This window comes from Coccinella septempunctata, chromosome 1, assembly GCF_907165205.1.
Source record: "Coccinella septempunctata chromosome 1, icCocSept1.1, whole genome shotgun sequence".
Lineage (NCBI taxonomy): Eukaryota > Metazoa > Arthropoda > Insecta > Coleoptera > Coccinellidae > Coccinella > Coccinella septempunctata.
In genome coordinates this window covers 5,062,630-5,081,132 of record NC_058189.1, presented here as the reverse complement: position 1 = coordinate 5,081,132, position 18,503 = coordinate 5,062,630, and the positions used below count along the sequence as shown (strand labels likewise).

Sequence of the window (18,503 nt, the reverse complement as noted above, 5' to 3'; positions counted from 1 at the left end):
TCACGAATGAGAGTGGAACTCTATTTTCTTTTTCCCAAGTTTCATTCAATGATGTAAGAGATGCCATAAAAGCATTGAAGAGTAGTAGGAGCACGGACTTCTATGGTATATCCTCGGTATTAATAAAAAAAAATGTGAATAATCTCGTGGGTCCACTAACTAGACTCTTCAATTTGTGCATTGCGAATAATAGGTATCCTGATTGCCTCAAGGTTTCGAAGGTTATTCCTTTGTTTAAGGGTGGCGATGTTGAGCGGGTGGAGAATTACAGGCCTATATCGTTGGTTCCGGTTTTGTCGAAGATTTTTGAGAGGCTGCTTTGTTCACAATTACTAAATTACTTCGAAACTAATAACTTGTTCAGTACGGCCCAGTTTGGTTTTAGAAAGGGTAGAAGTACTTCGGGGGCAATTTTGGATTTCGTTTATCATACCCTTAGATGTTTTGAAGAAGGTAAGTGGTCTTATTCGCTATTTCTGGACTTGGCGAAGGCCTTCGACTGCGTGGCGCGTCCGGTTTTGCTTGGGAAACTTGCGGCGTATGGTTGTTCGAAGGATAGTTGTGATCTGATAGATTCTTATCTTTCGAATAGGTATCAATCTGTATACTACAATGACAGTTGGTCGGGTAAACAACAAATTACACTTGGTGTACCGCAAGGTTCGGTCCTTGGACCTGTGTTATTTTTAATTCTCATAAATGATCTTCCTGGTTTCTTGAAGAAGTATACTACCATTCTCTTTGCTGATGACACAACTATCTCTTTGACCTCGGGGGAGTTGTCTGTGGTGCTGGAGGAGGGCGCTGCTGCGTGGAAGAGGGCCTTTGACTGGTTCACATCGAATGGGTTGGTCGTGAATGAAAGAAAGACCACTGAATTAATATTTTCCCTTAAAAAATGTGATGACAGGGATCTGATAGGTTCTGCGAAGTTTTTGGGAGTGACTCTGGATTCTTGCCTCCGCTGGGACGTCCATGCTGATCATCTAGCTGGAAAGTTATCGCGTAATGTGTTCCTGCTCAAGTCGTTGTCGAATAGGTTATCAGGCGAAGTACTCAGAGTTGCCTATTTTGCGGTGATTGAATCTGTGCTGCGTTATGGAGTTCTGGTCTGGGGCAACTGCTCCTCTAGCAGTCGTATTTTCGCTCTACAGAGAAGAGCTGTTAGACTTGTCGGTGGGTTGAAGTATAGGGATGATTGCAGGCCAGCGTTCATCAGGCTTGGGATATTGACATTTCCCAGTCTTTATATTTTGGAATTGTTGATACATGCACATGAAAACAAGGATAGTTACGTGCAGAATGGGAGTTGTCATGAGTATGAAACCAGGAGTAGAAATCTTTACAAAGCAGATTTCCTCAGACTTACTTTGTCACAAAGGGGCCCATTTTATATGTCCATTAAACTATATAATAAAATTCCTACTGAAATCAGAGAATTTTCCCTGAAGGGATTTAAAACTGTTATAAGGACGTTTTTGATTAAGTATGCATTTTACGCAATAGAGGAATTTTTGAACGAGAACTTGTGTCTTGATCCCGCAGGAAACTTGTGTATCGATTTCGATGTTTAAATTTGTATTTTAATTATTTATTTATGAAATTGTGATTATGTCCATTTTGTATTTTGACGAGTGCAAACAATTTTCGATTGTAAAGCATGAATAAAGATTATGATTATGATATGATATGATATGATTATGATTATTTATCAACGAAAATATTGGAAAATGATCGCATTCGAATAAAACTCCACAAACCTTGACAAAAACAACTGAAAATTAATAAATAATAAAGTTCATAGCATGCAGACAGTTATTGAATTCTAAAAAAGTACACCTCCAGGCAGGATTCGAACTCGCGACCCTCTTGATAACCGGTCAAGTGCTCTTACCAACGAGCCACCAGAGAAAAGTTTGATGAAGGAAAAATTACGGAATATTCTTGAAATATTCAGTAGTTCAGTACTAATGTTTTCCGAAGAGTAGGCTATGGCTCCGAAAATTCAAAATATTTCAAGCAAAATTTTTAATGAATTTCTTTAAATGATTTCTATCTTTTCCAGGATTTATGAGTTTTCAATCAACACAGTTGGAGGCAAGCGATAAAATAAGTTGGATCAAAGAATGCAAAAATAATGATCGCCCGTAATTATGTTACATTCTCATGAATTTGTTTTCGTTTGTCTAAAAATTTAATATTTTTCAGTATCCTCAAGCCCAATAGTAAACTGTTCGCGAAAGTTGTGTTAATTTCGATTTTCTGATGGTTCAGAAGGATATTCATATTTGCGTGCTATTACCGAATTATATTAACACTTAAAAAAAATTTTAATATCATTAATTTTGTTTAATTGGAGACACTATACAGGGTGTCTCAAGTTCGAGTGCCTATTAGACGTTTCTGGAGAACTAGACATATTTGAAATCTAAAAATTGGGATTATGATATTGTTCGAAGTTCTCTACAGAGCTAAAATATTTTCGAAGCCCAAAAACTTCCGGTTATACAGGGAGTGAAAATAAATTCGACGAAAAAATTTTTTCTCAAGTTTTCTATTCCTGGTATGATCGAATATTCAATAGTGAATACATTTCTGTTAAAACCATTGTATTAAATCAAATAGTTTTCAAAATATCCTAAAAAAACTGGAAAAAAAGTCAAATATGTTCAGTCAGTAATATGTTCATTATTCTTATTTTAAATATCCTGAGCGTAAACCGTTTTTACAACATCGAAGAGGAAGGATGTGAAAAGGTCATTCATCTTTTGGATTTCAAAAATATCATCACAGGGTGTTTCAAATTTTGTGTTGAAAATTGTGATCTTAAATTGTCCATAACTTCTGTTTTTCAAATTAGAACCCTATTTTTTTATAATTGTGTTGGATTCTGCGGTCAAAAACAATTATAGTTTTCTCAAATGATTATGCTCCTAAATTCAATAATTTCTGAGTAATTTGAGATTTTCTGGATTTATGGTGTACGTAGAGTCAAATTGATTGCATCTAAAAAAATTCAATGAATATTCTGTCGAAACCATGGGAACACTCTGTACCCATAGAAGATAAATTATCTGTTAATAATTCACAAGTGTCAGGTGTTATTGTCACATTCACTATGTATATGAAATAGATCCAGAATTTCGTAATTAGAATAACGGTTCATTTTGTTAAATCGAGAAATGACGATAACGAATAACAATAACACCTGACACTTATGAATTATTAACAGATAATTTATCTTCTATGGGTACAGAGTGTTCCCATGGTTTCGAAAGAATATTCATTGAATTTTTCTAGATGCAATCAATTTGACTCTACGTACATCATAAATTAAGAAAATCTCAAATAACTAAGAAATTATTGAATTTAGGAGCATAATCATTTGAGAAAACTATCATTATTTTTGACCGCAGAATCCAACACAATTATAAAAAAATAGGGTTCTAATTTGAAAAACAGAAGTTATGGCCAATTTAAGATCACAATTTTCAACACAAAATTTGAAACACCCTGTGATGATATTTTTGAAATCCAAAAGATGAATGACATTTTCACATCCTTCCTCTTCGATGTTGTAAAAACGGTTTACGCTCAGGATATTTAAAATAAGAATAATGAACATATTACTGACTGAACATATTTGACTTTTTTTCCAGTTTTTTTAGGATATTTTGAAAACTATTCTATTAAATACAATGGTTTTAACAGAAATGTATTCACTATTGAATACTCGATCATACCAGGAATAGAAAACTTGAAAAAAAATTTTTTCGTCGAATTTATTTTCACTCCCTGTATAACCGGAAGTTTTTGAGCTTCGAAAATATTTTAGCTCTGTAGAGAACTTCGAACAATATCATAATCCCAATTTTCAGATTTCAAATATGTCTAGTTCTCCAGAAACTTCTAATAGGCACTCGAACTTGAGACACCCTGTATAACGCTATTTTCATCGTAACAGATGCATGCATTAAATTTAAAAAATCACTTAAAATAGCATAAATATATCAACCAAACGTTGTTCCATTTGAGAGTTACAAATTTCTTTACTTAATTTGTTTTTGAAAATGTTCGATCTGAATAACTAGAGCATATGAATGTTTCATAAGTGCAATGAAAAATAAACACAACTATGTCAAATTGAAGCAAATATAATAAAACAAATGAAGTGAACGTCATTGAAACAGAAATAAAATGTGAATATTTTGTGGTTAAAGTACAAAGAACTTTTCATCTGAATTTCATCTGATTGACATGCAATATTCGTGTTACTATATTTACTCGTATAGTTCAATGATTTCTGGGAAGCGTGCATGTGACCGAGTTTCTAAAATAAGTATCAGGATCAATGACAAATTGATAAATCGCCAGCTGAGTTCGAAAAGTTCCTTATCATTCGAAATGCATTTTCATTTCATCGGTATAATTGAGAAATGATAAGACGATTGTCTGTACCAATAATATCTGCATCTCAAAACTCATGTTCTTTTTTCAAATTTGAGGTCTTGAGTAAGCTCGTACGAGCGAAATCAAAATCATAATTGTCGCAGAAATTTCTGAGATTTTTCCACAAAATAGGCCTATTGTTTTTATTTTCAGAGGAATTAGATCAAATCTGTCCAAAATGTGTAGAAATTGGGAATCACGAACTTGATTCAGTTAATTCTATGGAAAATTATAGTGAAAATATGCTTTGCAAGTAGTATTTGATTTTTTTCCCGCACTCACCAAAGATTGTATTGATTGTTTTCGACTAATTCAAATAAAACGCGAGATTGTCAACAATTTGTGGTATTTATGATTCAATAATTGATAGCGTATTATTTTATCTAACGATGCACTTCTTCTGGTGGCTATTCGAATGAAATCACAAATCACTTTTGCTTCAGTCAGAGGTTATCCGAATTTTTTGCCAAGAGGTCAATGCAAATCTAATTTTTCGTTATATGTTTTGATGACACTGGCAGAATAATGCAACATTTCAGTATTCAATGTGTAACATTCTGTTCGAAATGGTGAGTTTTAAATAATTTCATTCAAAGAAATCTAGAAAGCGATCTGTTTTCAAACTAGAAAATTTTTTGACGTTTGTACGTAATTTGTGAATTTAGAGTTGAATTTCGGTTTTCATACAGTGAGTACTGAAGTTTGTATTTAAGTGATCAATAGTTCAGTATTGTGTTTTTATCTACTCTAGCTGCTCAAGGATAATATCTGCGTTCCCAAATTTTTCCTCATCATTTCTTGAATATCAACATTTTTCTGGATTTTTCAATTTAACCCTGAGAACGCTAAAATATTTGTGATATCTTGATATGTCAAGATATACAGTGAAAAAAACAAATCCAGAGAAGTAAAATCTCCCTTGAATGAATCTGTCGTATTGCTTATTGCATTTTTGAATTATTGGAGAAAAATATGCTGACTCTCTATACCTATATATCTCTCTCCGTTTGTGAGATTTTTTTCCTCAAATTGTAATTTTGTCAAAGAAATTCAATATTATTAGAATTAACCACGGCAGGTGTACGAAATTTTTACCGGTCGTTCAAATGCCCTTCCAGCTAGTTACTGTCGCTTGATTAGACGATTAATACTATACAGTGTGTTTTATATTATCAGGAACACTTAGCGCATATTCCAACTCCAATAACTTTCTTATTTCGAATGGAACACGCTATATTTTTCAACGTGTTCCAGCTTATCGTTACATAAGAAGTGTTCATATACAGGGTGAGTCTTTGACTTGTACAAATATTTCAACAGTAAATTCTTGAGGTCTAAAAAAACACTTTTTTCCTATACCATTTTTTTTGCCCCGATAAGTAGATATAGCCATTTTAAGTTTTCATAATTAGCTGAACTACCTTCAGAATGAAAGTCTAAATCTGTTACACTATACGTCTATCAAACAGAGTTGCATTCAACCAAAGTAAGAAGTTTTAGGAATTTCACACAAGAAGAACGGCCCATTATACGAGAAAATACGAGGAATACTTTTATTTTACAAACTATTCAAATATTCATTATATAGCGCCCAACTTAGTTTGAAGACTTGGGTTCTATGGATTTTGGGTAATTTTACAATATGCAATGAGAAAACTGGAAGACGTGGGCGATATTTTGTTTTCGAGAAAGATTCATTAGATATATGAAAAACTATATTCCGAAATTCATTTCATTCGATGAAATCGTTTGTGAGAGAACTAAAAATAAGATGTTTTATAATTTTTCAACAACCTGTATCTTTTAAACTGAGCCGATTCGGAAAAAATGGTGAAGGAACAAAGTGTTTCTTTTAACCTCAAAAATCTACTGTTAAAATATTCGTATGAGTCAAAGACTCACCCTGTATATTTCTATTCGAAAAACGGATGTGGATGGGGTAAGATTATTAAGAAACGGGAAAACCCTCATTTTCATTACTAGGAAATGAGGGTAATTAAAAATGAAATGGGTTTCATAATTTTGATTTTTAGTGATTGGTTGATTGATTAGGTTGATTAGGACTGTATGTCATCCCTTTGTATTTTTGAATAGTAGGGCTTGAATGAAATAAAATTGTGAAGTAAAAAAGGCTTTATTTATCTTATATTAAGCCTCACCCTGGAGAAATTCATGACAGTCTTATTTGAATAGTTTTATTTGCAGTTGAATGTATAATATGTCATCCGATAATTATATTTTCAGATATCTAATAAAACACTGGTGACCATTTTTCTACTCATTGCTTGGATATGTTACGCAAATTCCTGCAACGACTGCTGTAGAAGTACTGCAACTACTAACTGCTGTTCCCCATCGCCCTGCTGTTCACCTTGTGCCTCATGTACAACAATATCCTGCACCAAAAATTGCAACGTCGATTGCCCAACAACAATCCGACCAAACCCAGAACCAGAGATAGAAAAAGTGGTACCACAAGTTTCTATCCCACAACCGCAAGTTATCCCTCCAAGTCCATCAAGATCTGAAACAAAAAATGACCTCAGTAATGACAACAAAGTGAATGTTACAGCCGGTTTGAATCTAAACAACACTCTTTCCAACGTCAATTCTATACATCTACCGATAAATATAACCAATGTCAATACGAACAACATCAGAGTTGAATCAAGGGAGTCAAGGATTGGAGCAGCTCCAGTTCAGCCGGTAACCCAAATAATTCCAGGAGCTAAACCGGTTGCTCCTCAAGCACCCAAAATATATTTTGTCCTTGTTCGACAACCACCAGTGTATATTCCAAAGCCAAAGCCAATGCCAATGCCAATGCCAATACCAATGCCCACTCCAGTACCAATGCCGAATCCAGTACCAATGCCAAATCCAATACCAATGCCAAATCCAACTTATTTCAACATACCTACTCAGAATAATTGTTGCATCATGCAACCAATGGGATGTTGCTCGATTCAGCCGCAATGTAACTTTCAGCAATGTATGTCGCCTTGCATGAGATTCTGCTGAATCTTGAATGTATTATAATGAAAACTGCCCTAAATATCAGTGCCATCATCAATTATGTGAATATTGAAATATATTTTATATTTATTGTTGATCTGAAATGAATTTAAATATATACTGAAGGTGAGTCTTCGACTCCTACAAATAGTAGATTCTTCAGGTCGAAAGAAACACTTTTTTCTATACAATTTTTTCTGAATCGGCCACGATAAAAGCAGATAAAAGAATATAAATTTTCCTAATGAGCTGTGCCGCCACTGGATAAACAAAATTACCTTCAGACTAACTAGCTAAATCTGTGACACATCTGCGGATCTTTTATGAAAAGTTGAATTTGGTCCCAATTTTTTGAATATTTTTTATTTTTGAACATAAAGTTACTCGAACACAGCGCCTTATAGGTACGAGCAAATATGAATAATACTTTCATTTTACAAAACGTTCAAATATTCATCAGGTAACGTCCAACTTTGTTTCAAGAATTGGATTCTTTTTGAATTATTTGTATTTTTATGGTAAGTATTGGTCATAATGAGAAAACTGAAAGATGTGGGTCATATCTCGTGTTCGGAAAAGATTCATCAAATAAATGAAAAACTATATTCCGCAATTCATTTCACTCCAGAAATCCATTTTGTCTGTTCTCATTTTCTTATCCCATGTTGATCAACAAGCTTGAATTGTGTGTATTTCGAAATAATTCTCAATGATACCAATGACCAATGACCCAAAACTCATGACTATACGTAGCTTATAGGAATCTCAAAACGATTCAGGTTTTCTTTATTGTTCATTATAACCCTTTAGGGAGTCTCATGCTTGAATTGTTTACATTTTGAAGCAATTAAAGTAATACAGGGTGTTCTATAAGCTCTATGATGAACTTTGACAGATGGTAGCTGTGCTTATTCTGAACACTTTTTTTCTTATGACTATATATCCGATGGTATACCCATGAATGTTCATTATGGTTATTGTTGATACCATCCTCAGTGAAACAACAAATGAATTATTAAAATAACGTCAATTACCACATCAACCGATATTTTCTGTCGGCCTATTTAATCAAAACATAACAAAAAAACTTTTTCAAATGCTTGTAACTCCCAAACAAAAAAGAATTGGACCTATGTTCATAGGAGAAAAAATGGTCAAAAGAAGCACATCTACCTTCTGTCAAAATTTGTCTTAAAGCTTGTAGAATACTCCGTATATACCGAAACATGAAGAATCAATATTACATTCGAAAGTTTAGCAACAAACTTCATGAAATATGTCGAGTAGTGTATGTACAAGGGGAAATTCTGAGCTGAAGGATCTGGGGCATGTTTCAAGGCCGCGAAATCGTTGATCAACATATCGAAGGCGCCAACAATACGGCAAAAGTTGGCTCTCGTAAGTTCATCAAGCAGGCTCTTCGGAATTAGAGATGTACGAGGTTGTATTGATATCTAGTTAGCCTGACCAGTTCCATGCCTAAAAAAATATTGCGTTACGATAGCAACGAACAATAACTCATTAGAAGTGTCTGTGTGAAGTTTGAGGTCAAAAAAGACCAGAGCTACGCAATAAATCAATAGAGAGAAGATGTCCACCGAAATTTTGAAAATCGAAAAATTGGAGTATCAAGGGTAGAAGCATCGCGTTCGATCTGTGCTCGATTTGAAAACGATGTAGACTTCTTAAACCGAATTGTTACTATGGATGAGACTGAGGTACATTTCTACGATCCAGAAACAAAGCAACAATCGATGGAATGGCGACACTCTGGTTCTCCAAGACCTAAAAATTTTGTGTCCAAAAATCTGCTGGAAAAGTTTTTGCTTCAGTTTTTTGGGATTGCCATGGAGTAATCATGATTGAGTTTTCGGATAAGGGTAGAACAATAACCGGAGATTACTATTCGACATTACTGACCACTCTACGGGAAAAAATTAAAGAGAAAAGACGCGGAAACGTATCCAAAGATCATTTGTTTTTTTGCAGGACAACCCCCCTGCACACAAACATCATGTTGCCATGCAAAAAATTCGTGATTTAGGGTTTGAATTACTAGAACACCCCCCTTATTTACCAGATTTGGCTCCATTAGACTATCATCTCTTTCCTCAACTGAAAAAAAGTTTAAAATGTCCTAAATTTTCTTCAAACGAGAAGGTAATAAGAGCTGTGGAGGTCTGGTTTGCAAAGCAAGAAGAAACATTTTTTTTGAAGGTCTAGAGACGCTGCAGGTTCGCTGTAATAAATGTATCTGATTAAGAGGATAATATGTTGAATAATCATTGAAATTTTGTTTGGGTCTACAGTAGGCTAAAAAATTTTCAATATATCCTCGTATGGCCCTACAAAATGTATCAAAAAATATGAATACGTTGGCGAAGATCGATTTAATAAAAAATATACTTCAAATACTTAACTCCACACGCCACAGTAAAACTAAACGGATGATATTCAAATCTGAGATCTTGGGGTGCAAGAGAAAAACTATATCCGAACAGTTTTGTACAGGGTGGGCAAAATCGGTGATAAATGAACTACAACTTTTTAACCCAACGAGATAGAGGAATAAGGATGGCATATTACAGTCTTTCGAGAAACTAATAATGCCATCAACTGCAATCTATCTTCTTTTGTTTTCGAGCTATAGGCCAAAATTGAAATTTGGGCGTTTTAAACTTTTGTCATTATTTCCGTTTCTGTTTGTGCTAGGATGTTGAAATAAAAATATAATGGGGACACTTTTTTGATAGCAATCTAGTGGCGTAATACGATTTTTTCCAACAGTTTTATTTGATGAGCTATAACATAAGTTACGTTTTTTCGAATGAAAACAGTAGTTTCAAATGACATTTTTTCCCGTTTAAGAAATATATCATACTTCACCCTCAGTCTTTCTTAAACTACTGTTTTCATGGGAAAAAATACATCTTTATGTTATAGCTCAGCAAATATTGGAAAAATCATATAGGTAGTATGCCACTCGAATGCTATCGAAAAAGGGTCAGTATAATGTTTTCATTTCAACATCCTAGCACAAACAGAAATGGAGATAAGGACCAAAGTTGAAATTCTAATTTTGGCCTATAACTCGAAAACAAAAGAAGATAGAGGAATACATTGAGGTCATTATTAGTGTCTCGAAAAAAGACAACCGTGTGCCATGCATTTTCCTCTATCTCGTTTAGTGGGAAGAGTTGTAGTTCTGGTGTCATCAATTTTGCCCATACGCAAATTTGTCTGCCACCCTGTACACATGTATGTACTTTCAAATATTCTATTTGTTTTATTCAGTTGTTGAGGGGCAACGTGAAATAGATTTCAAGGTTTTCCTTTCCTTTGGATAATGCTGACCACAGACGATCTAACGTAAGGTGAGGATCAATCTTATCGATGATTTTTTAAACTTTGTGGTACCTTCAGTGATACTGAGAGTTTCATGTAGAAGTTTTCAGGAGTCCACTGATCTTTTGAAGTGTTTTGTGTGATTCACAGGGTACCTATTAGTTGTATCCTATATCTGTTGAACATTCCGATATTCATCCTTCCGTTTTCGGATATCCTATGCCGTTTAGTATGCCTATGAATGGTTTAAAATTTCAATACTATCTCAAATTTCGTCGACATATCCTTCCTATGGAAAGGATGTAACTACTCATGAACGTGTGCTATCTAAACAATATATTAACTGCATGTACTTCAGTATAAATAGGGTTTCACTGCGTTACTTCCGGAATTTCAGGGTGGGAAATTGTGTATTTCTATTCCAGAAACCCTATTCATGAGTATCAACGCAATTAATCTATACATACCTATCGCGTGTTGGAATGAATCGAACCGGATGAGTTGGTTTATTGTTTATCTTCATTTGTTGCCTTGCAGGAGTTCTTTATTGCGATGAAAATCGATTTTAGCAAATAAGTGTTACTGAAATGAACCAATCTTAGTGAATCAATTCATTTAAATGCCGAAATTTGCCAATAAAGCGTTATCGATTTTCTATCACGAAGAATTCAGTCTTGTCTTGAGTGAATTATCAATCAAGATCAGAACTGGGCAATACTCAGTACATACATACATACTTGTATATACCCACATCTTTCATGAGTGTAATTTTTTCAGATACTTGTAGAGTATTACGTTCGAAATAGGGAATACACCTTCGGACGAAAATGATGTATTTTTTATGAAATATCTTTGAAACGTCACATTTTGAAATAACCATTTCAACCGTTTCCCAAAAAAATTATTTTAAGCACTTAAAAATGAAAAATAAAAATGGGTATTTAAAGTTTAAAGCGTTTCATTCCAATTACAAAAGTTGTCAACAGCGACTGAAATATGCGTTGATAATAAAGGACAACAAATACACTATCTTGATGAGATAGACAAAGATGGCTGTCTATGAAGTCTGGGACGAACGAGGAAGGTCGTAAAATTTTATGGGATTTTTATGGCCGGTTGCGGTTGAAGCTCGCCAGTAAGTAGGCGCCTGTAGATCAACAGCTGTTATTTCATAAACAAGCTGATCGGACATTGTTCTTTTGATTGTCTTGTATGCGCTGTTGCCAAATCGTAAATTCCGCACAAAGCGGAAGGAATGAAGGATGATTTTGAATAGTTTCCGCGGTGAATTTGAAAAAATCATGAATGAAACTCATAATTATTTAGTTTAAACTTTCATATGCAGTGATAACCGAAATTGAGGAGAATTCCCCATTGTCTACGCCTGTCCAACCCATGCATTCCACTAACAATCTCCAACTTCTCTATACATCTACATCGTACACAGAAGAAAATTATGAATTCAGAATAAAGTATTCCAATGTGGACAATAGAAAGAAAAATAAAAATCCACAATTTCATTATGTGGATATTTTAAAGTTTATTCACACAAATTTACTGAATTATATAATACATAGGTCATCAGGATTATAGGTATTATATATTTTATGTAGGAATGCAGAGATATATATCATAGGAATATATAAAAAGAAGTATCTTCGGTACTTTTTACGGGCATTTATGTATGCCTCCTGTTACGGGCATTTATGCCTCCTGTAGGTCCCTGTATATGTAAGGATGTTTGGAAATAAATGAATGAACTTTGAAGAAAATATAGTGTTTGAAATAGGTGTACTGGGTTGTTCATACCAACAACACCGCTAGAATACAGCATAATGGTTCTACAACCGACCATTTCTCAACCAACTCTGGAATAAAACAAGGCTGCGTAATAGCGCCTTCACTGTTCAATATTTTCGCCATAGCTGTATCGATAATTGCTGACATAAGTATGCACTAAGAGGTGTTGGGATAAGATTCAGATTTGATGGAGGCCTGTTTAACCTGAAGCGCCTCAGAGCAAAAACCCGTACCAAGCTTATCACGGAATTTATATGCAGACGACTGTTCACTTATTGCTAGCAGCTCAGAGGATCTACAGATAATGTTGGACACCTATAAACTTATATACGAAGCTTTAGGCCTTAGACTCAATATCGACAAAACCAAAATCCTGGTATGTCTGCCACAAAGCCTTCAAACAGATATCAGCCTGAAGAATTAAACTCTAGAACTGGTCGAGCAGTTCAAATACTTGGGAAGCTTCAAAATACTAGGGCTAACCTGGACACGGAAATACACAACCGTATCAATTCGGCATCACGGGCATTCTGGAACCTAAAGGACAGAGTGTTTCAAAATCACGACATCAATCTGAAGACCAAGAGAGCTGTTTACAAAGCAGTGGTCCTCCCAACGCTTCTTTACGGAAGCGAAAGCTGGACGCCCTACAGGCGACATATTAAACAGCTTGAACAAACGCAACAACGTCATCTAAGACAGAAAATGCACATCAGATGGTTCCACAAAGTATCGAATGCAGAAGTCTTGCAGCGCGAGTTGTACAACAATTGAGACTCAAGTAACGAGGGGTCAGATGGAGCGGCCACATTCTGAGGATGCAAGACACAAGACTCCCCAAAATAGCTCTATATGGCGAATTCACTGAGGGAGCCCGGAAACCAGGAGGCCAGTATAAGCTGTTTAAGGATACACTACATCAATACCTAAAATCAGTTAATAATACAATATATATAAATTTATTTATACAATATGTATAAATTAGAGACACACGAGCAATGACAACTGTGTATACCACTAATGTTAGAAACATTTTAGAATACACTACAGTGGTATGGTCGCCTTTTTATGAAGTACACGTCAAAAACATCGAAATGGTACAAAGAAAATTCATACGCTGGATAGCTTTCAAGAAAAATATTCCTCTTTGTAGTTTAAATTATTCAAGTTTACAGCAGGAGCTAGGATTAAACTCATTAGAAAACAGAAGGAGAAATTTTGATTTAATGTTTATATATAAAATTTTGAATAATTACACAGATTGTAAATCTCTTAGAGAGGATAAGATTGAATTGTTGCACTATAAATTTCAGGAACCGAGAACTGTTCAAAATACGATTTTGTCCAACCAATTATAGTTTTAATAATCCGATAGATAGAGCATTAAGAGAGGCGAATTCTAGAGATGTTGATTTGTTTTCACTATCTATTTTTTCAATGAAAAGATACTTGGAAAGGAATCAAGTTTATTAATGTGCATATAATAAGATTTGAGTAAAAACTCATGTAAACCTTTCTGGTATTTGGTTCTTTTTTTTTTTTTAAATCAGATATTGTATAATTTATTTTGTAAAATGGCAAGGCCGTAATGAATAAATAAATAAATGCCAATCATAACTGGGAACAACTTGCGTTAGACAGGGCACAGTGGAGGTCCTTGGTATACAGTTATAATGGGGACTCAAGAAGGATACAGCGTCGGCCAGATCTGGTGATTTGGTGATTATCCATGCCCGGAATGTGGTAGGATCTGTAGGTCACGATTGGGTCTCTACAGTCACAGAAAAGCACAGAGCCGCAATTAGCCCTGAAAAATTATAAATCTGTAGGCACTTTTTTTCCTTTTTTTCTTTTTCCTTTTTGTTTCTTTTTCTTTTTTTTTTGTTTTTTTGTTAGTAAAGAAAAAAGAGCTTGAGAATGTGTTGTCCGTTTTCGTCTAGCTGCTATAGTTCTCGAGATCCCTTCAATAGACAAAGAATTTTGCCCACTCTGTACTATTCGGGTCATATGTGTCACAGCCTATATTAATATTATATCTTAAAGTGAAAAGCGCACTCAATATAAACGACAATAGACTATTAACTCATCAGGAAGTTTTGTTTGTGCGAAGCCGTATGTGAAGGCTAAAACATAAATGGGCTATAACGCTTACGAATGGATCAAGTATCAACATAAATTCATCGGAGTAGGAATACTAAACCTCCTATTCGAAGCAGAGGGAAATAAAAAATATATCAATTTCGAGAAAACCTCTCACCACACGAACACCGAAATAAATCGTTCGGCTCTTCCGAGCTCCCAATTCGCGAAAAACAACGACATCAAATAAACCCTCGATAATATTTCAAACGGGGAATAGTATTTTGTTCGCTTGCCAACAGTCAAAAGTGAAGAATGCAATTAAGCTCTTGTTGAATATTATTATAATATATCTTTGAAGATATTAGGAGTCCCTACATTCGGAAATTACAAATTGCGAGCGCAAAACAAATATCTAGCAGTCAAATAACCTGGAAATAAGAAAGGCCCGCTTTCCATGCTTCATTATGGAAACTGCGGGACGAAGCAAAAGCAATTTGAGGCATTTCCAACAGACAATCGAACGTTGTACAAGGAAACCTCGAAATGAGATGGAAATATTGGCTCGTCTCCTCGGTCCTCTGTCTCTCAGTCTTTTGCCACCAGAATAAATAACCACGTCTCTCGGTTCCGCAGTCAACAACGTCGAAATCCCGTATTCTGGTCGTATGTTGATTCCCCGTCACAAAGAAAGCTTAATTTGGACATGAATAAACAATGTCTGATGGACGATTTTGGAATCGGATGTGTTCCTGTAGTAAGACGGTTCAAAGGAAGATGCTGCGGAGGATCTCGAAAGGAAAGCGATTGCGATTTAAGCAGATAACGGAACTCATTTTTCGAATCGGGTCTATATATGTAGCAATTGTTAGCTCAGATGGGGCGGGCTTTATATTCCCGATATGATTTTCCGGAAAACGAGGAACTTGCGTTTCATTCTTTTTCTTCTTCCTATCTCTGGTTTACAAAATAAAACATATTCATTTCTTCGAATGTCGTTCTGCAACGGGCGAAACCGAATATTCCGAATGAACAGTGATGGATTAAGGTGATTGGAAGCCCCAGGCATAAAGGCGTAGGAAGGCACAACTAGGCATTTTCTTTCTAGGCCCACGCAAAATACTCGGTAGATGGCAAGCAAATGGGGTGATTGTGTGATGGGTGCAATAGCACACATAGCATAGTAAGGGCAATTTATAAAAAAGGTGATTAACAAGTAGAAGACTATTACTGGTGTCACCTGCCTGCCTTTTTAGAAGAAAATTGTATAGGTGGATTCCGGGAGACCTACTCAGGTAAGATACTTGAACCACCTCAAATATTTCAATTCAAATTTCGCTCTATCGGTATCATAAATAGCTTGCGACATAAGGTGCGTCACGTTGACATTACAGAGAGATTTCAAAATAAACAAGCTACAGGTCTTGTTTTACTAAACGTCGCCAGAGCATTCGACAGAGTATGGCATGAAGGAGTAATATATAAGATGAAATGTGATGGATATTCGATTAAAATATGCAAGTTGATCCGGAATTATCTCAAACATAGAAGATTTTACGTTAAAGTGGAAGGAGAATGCTCCACAACAAGAGATATATAGGCTGGAGTACCCCAAGGATCAGTACTTGGGCCACTTCTGTACAACATATACATCCACGATATTCCGAAAAATCCAAGAACCATGCTAACGTTATATGCTGACGACACAGGCATAGCAACTCGACACCGCAACCCAGAAGTAATAGAACGAGTTCTTCAAGAGAAGATTGACAAAACAAACGACTGGTGCATAAAGTGGAAAATCAAGCTCAATGGACAAAAGAGCCAAGCAATATTACTACAGAAGAGAAGACTGCGACCCACAACGAATCTAGAAGTTGACGGCGAAGAAATCGACTGGAAAAATGAAGCCAAATATTTAGGAATAACGCTTGACAAAGGACTTACTTGGAAAAGTCATATCAAACAAGCAATCGACAAAACGAAAGCAGCGATGAACAGACTCTACCCTCTAATAGGAAGAAGAAGCCACATGTCGAAAGAGACAAAATTGAAGATAATCAAAGCCGTTGCTAGGCCTGAACTGACTTATGGATCAGTTGCCTGGGGTTTCGCGGCAAAGAGCGACATCACAAGAATTCAGCCACTGAAAACAAGCTGCTACGATGTGCAATAGATGCACCTTGGTTTGTCAGGAATAGACAGATTTATAGGGACCTAAATTGGGAAACCATAACGGAATTCATAAACAGAAAAGCAGAGAAATTATTCGAAACAGCTAAAAACCATCCGAATCAAGAACTCAGGAGACTAATGGACTACGACCCAGAGAAAGACAAAAGGAGAATGCGAATTTACCGAAGGAGACCAAGAGATCAATTAAGAAGAGATCAAAATAAGAACATAAACTTATTGAAAAATCCAATAAAGTGTTATCCAATAAAGGATAAACACATAAATCCCAGCACGATAATGTGCGAGAAGAAAACCGACTAAGAGATGAACGGTTTATAGGCAAATGCCCGGAATCAATATTCAAAAAGCAGTTAAGGAATTTTAGTGGGTCTCGAGCTCAGGAGAGTGAGAATCCCCACATTTGTTCCCCCCAGGAGAGAGTGGTTCGTCTGAATTGAAGATTTTCCTCCTGCTACACCAAAAAAAAAAAAAAAAATGCGGTGACCCACCTATTGAATTCTGGTATCAAAATGTTTTGGGAATTTTGTGCCCATTTTGTGCTCATTTGTGCCGTATGTTATGAATTCTGTGCCCGTTCCGTTTTCGAGATATTTCAAGTTTCTCATGTGTGTCACCAACTTGACGCTGTGACCCACATGTGCGAAATAGGAGATTTTCTTCTTTCGATGCATTGTGCTCATTCTGTGCTAATTTGTATCCTATGTTACGAATTTTGTGCCCGTTCCGTTTGCGAAATATTTCAGGATATGTTTGTTAGGAGCGTCAAGTTGATGACCCACCCCTCGAATTTTGATATCGAAATGGTTTGGGTATTTTGAACTTATTTTGTTCTGATTTGTGTCGTATGTTATGAATTTTGTGCCCCTTCCGTTTTCGAGATATTTTGAGTTTGAAAAGCATGACATCAAAGATACTGCCTTAAAGTTAATGAAATCCTACTTAACTGGAAGAACACAGAGAGTAGTAGAGGACAACAATGAAGGAAGAGCAATTATTAGATCTGACTCATGACGTGTACGATAAGGAGTCCCACAGGGGTCTATTTTGGGACCACACTAAGACATAAGCTATACCAATGATATACTGCAAATTAGTATGGATGAGACCTTGATATTTGCCGATGACATATATCGCTGATATGTAAGGCTGCAGACAAAGACTAGTGCAGGGAATTTATAGAGAAGAAATTAGGGAAGATAAAAATTAATAGTTGGTATGAAATGATATGATATCGAATGATGATATATAAAAAAAATTATGACAAGAAATTCACAGTAAAAACATAGAACATAGACAGCAAAACAGTAAATCAAATATCAGAAGTTGAATTCGAAAACACATGTAGATAAGCTAGGAACAAATGTTTCAAGATATTTTCGTGTAATAAGAGAAAACCGGAGAACTTGACACAGATTAAAAGATTGTCAAAAAATGACTTTTTAAACAAAGATACGTGTTTCGCTATCACAAAAGCATCTTCAGGTGGGTGAAGGTAAGGACGAATGATTTACCTTTCTTACATTTTGTTGAGGTCAACGAAAAAATCGAATATTATTTTGAAATTGCCACCAATGTCAGTTGACTTCTTTCATATTCGATAAAACCGCATAAGTCCTTCT

The 18,503-nt window shown here is 35.4% G+C and overlaps 1 protein-coding gene across 1 annotated transcript; it reads left to right on the top strand.

Moving 5' to 3' along the window:
- The first annotated feature begins 4,857 nt into the window (after positions 1-4,857).
- Positions 4,858-7,561, top strand: LOC123314335 (formin-like protein 11). The gene is made up of 2 exons (XM_044899536.1): positions 4,858-5,018; positions 6,694-7,561. Exons 1-2 carry the CDS (start codon positions 4,995-4,997, stop codon positions 7,468-7,470), a joined length of 801 nt encoding a protein of 266 aa, XP_044755471.1. The 5' UTR covers positions 4,858-4,994; the 3' UTR covers positions 7,471-7,561.
- The last annotated feature ends 10,942 nt before the right edge of the window (positions 7,562-18,503 follow it).

What these genes read in the sequence shown, in the direction of transcription:
- LOC123314335 (XM_044899536.1), top strand. Translation starts at nt 4,995, where the DNA reads ATGTGTAACATTCTGTTCGAAATG. An exon ending in GTAACATTCTGTTCGAAATG is followed by an intron (nt 5,019 to 6,693) that starts GTGAGTTTTAAA and finishes TTATATTTTCAG; the next exon opens with ATATCTAATAAAACACTGGT.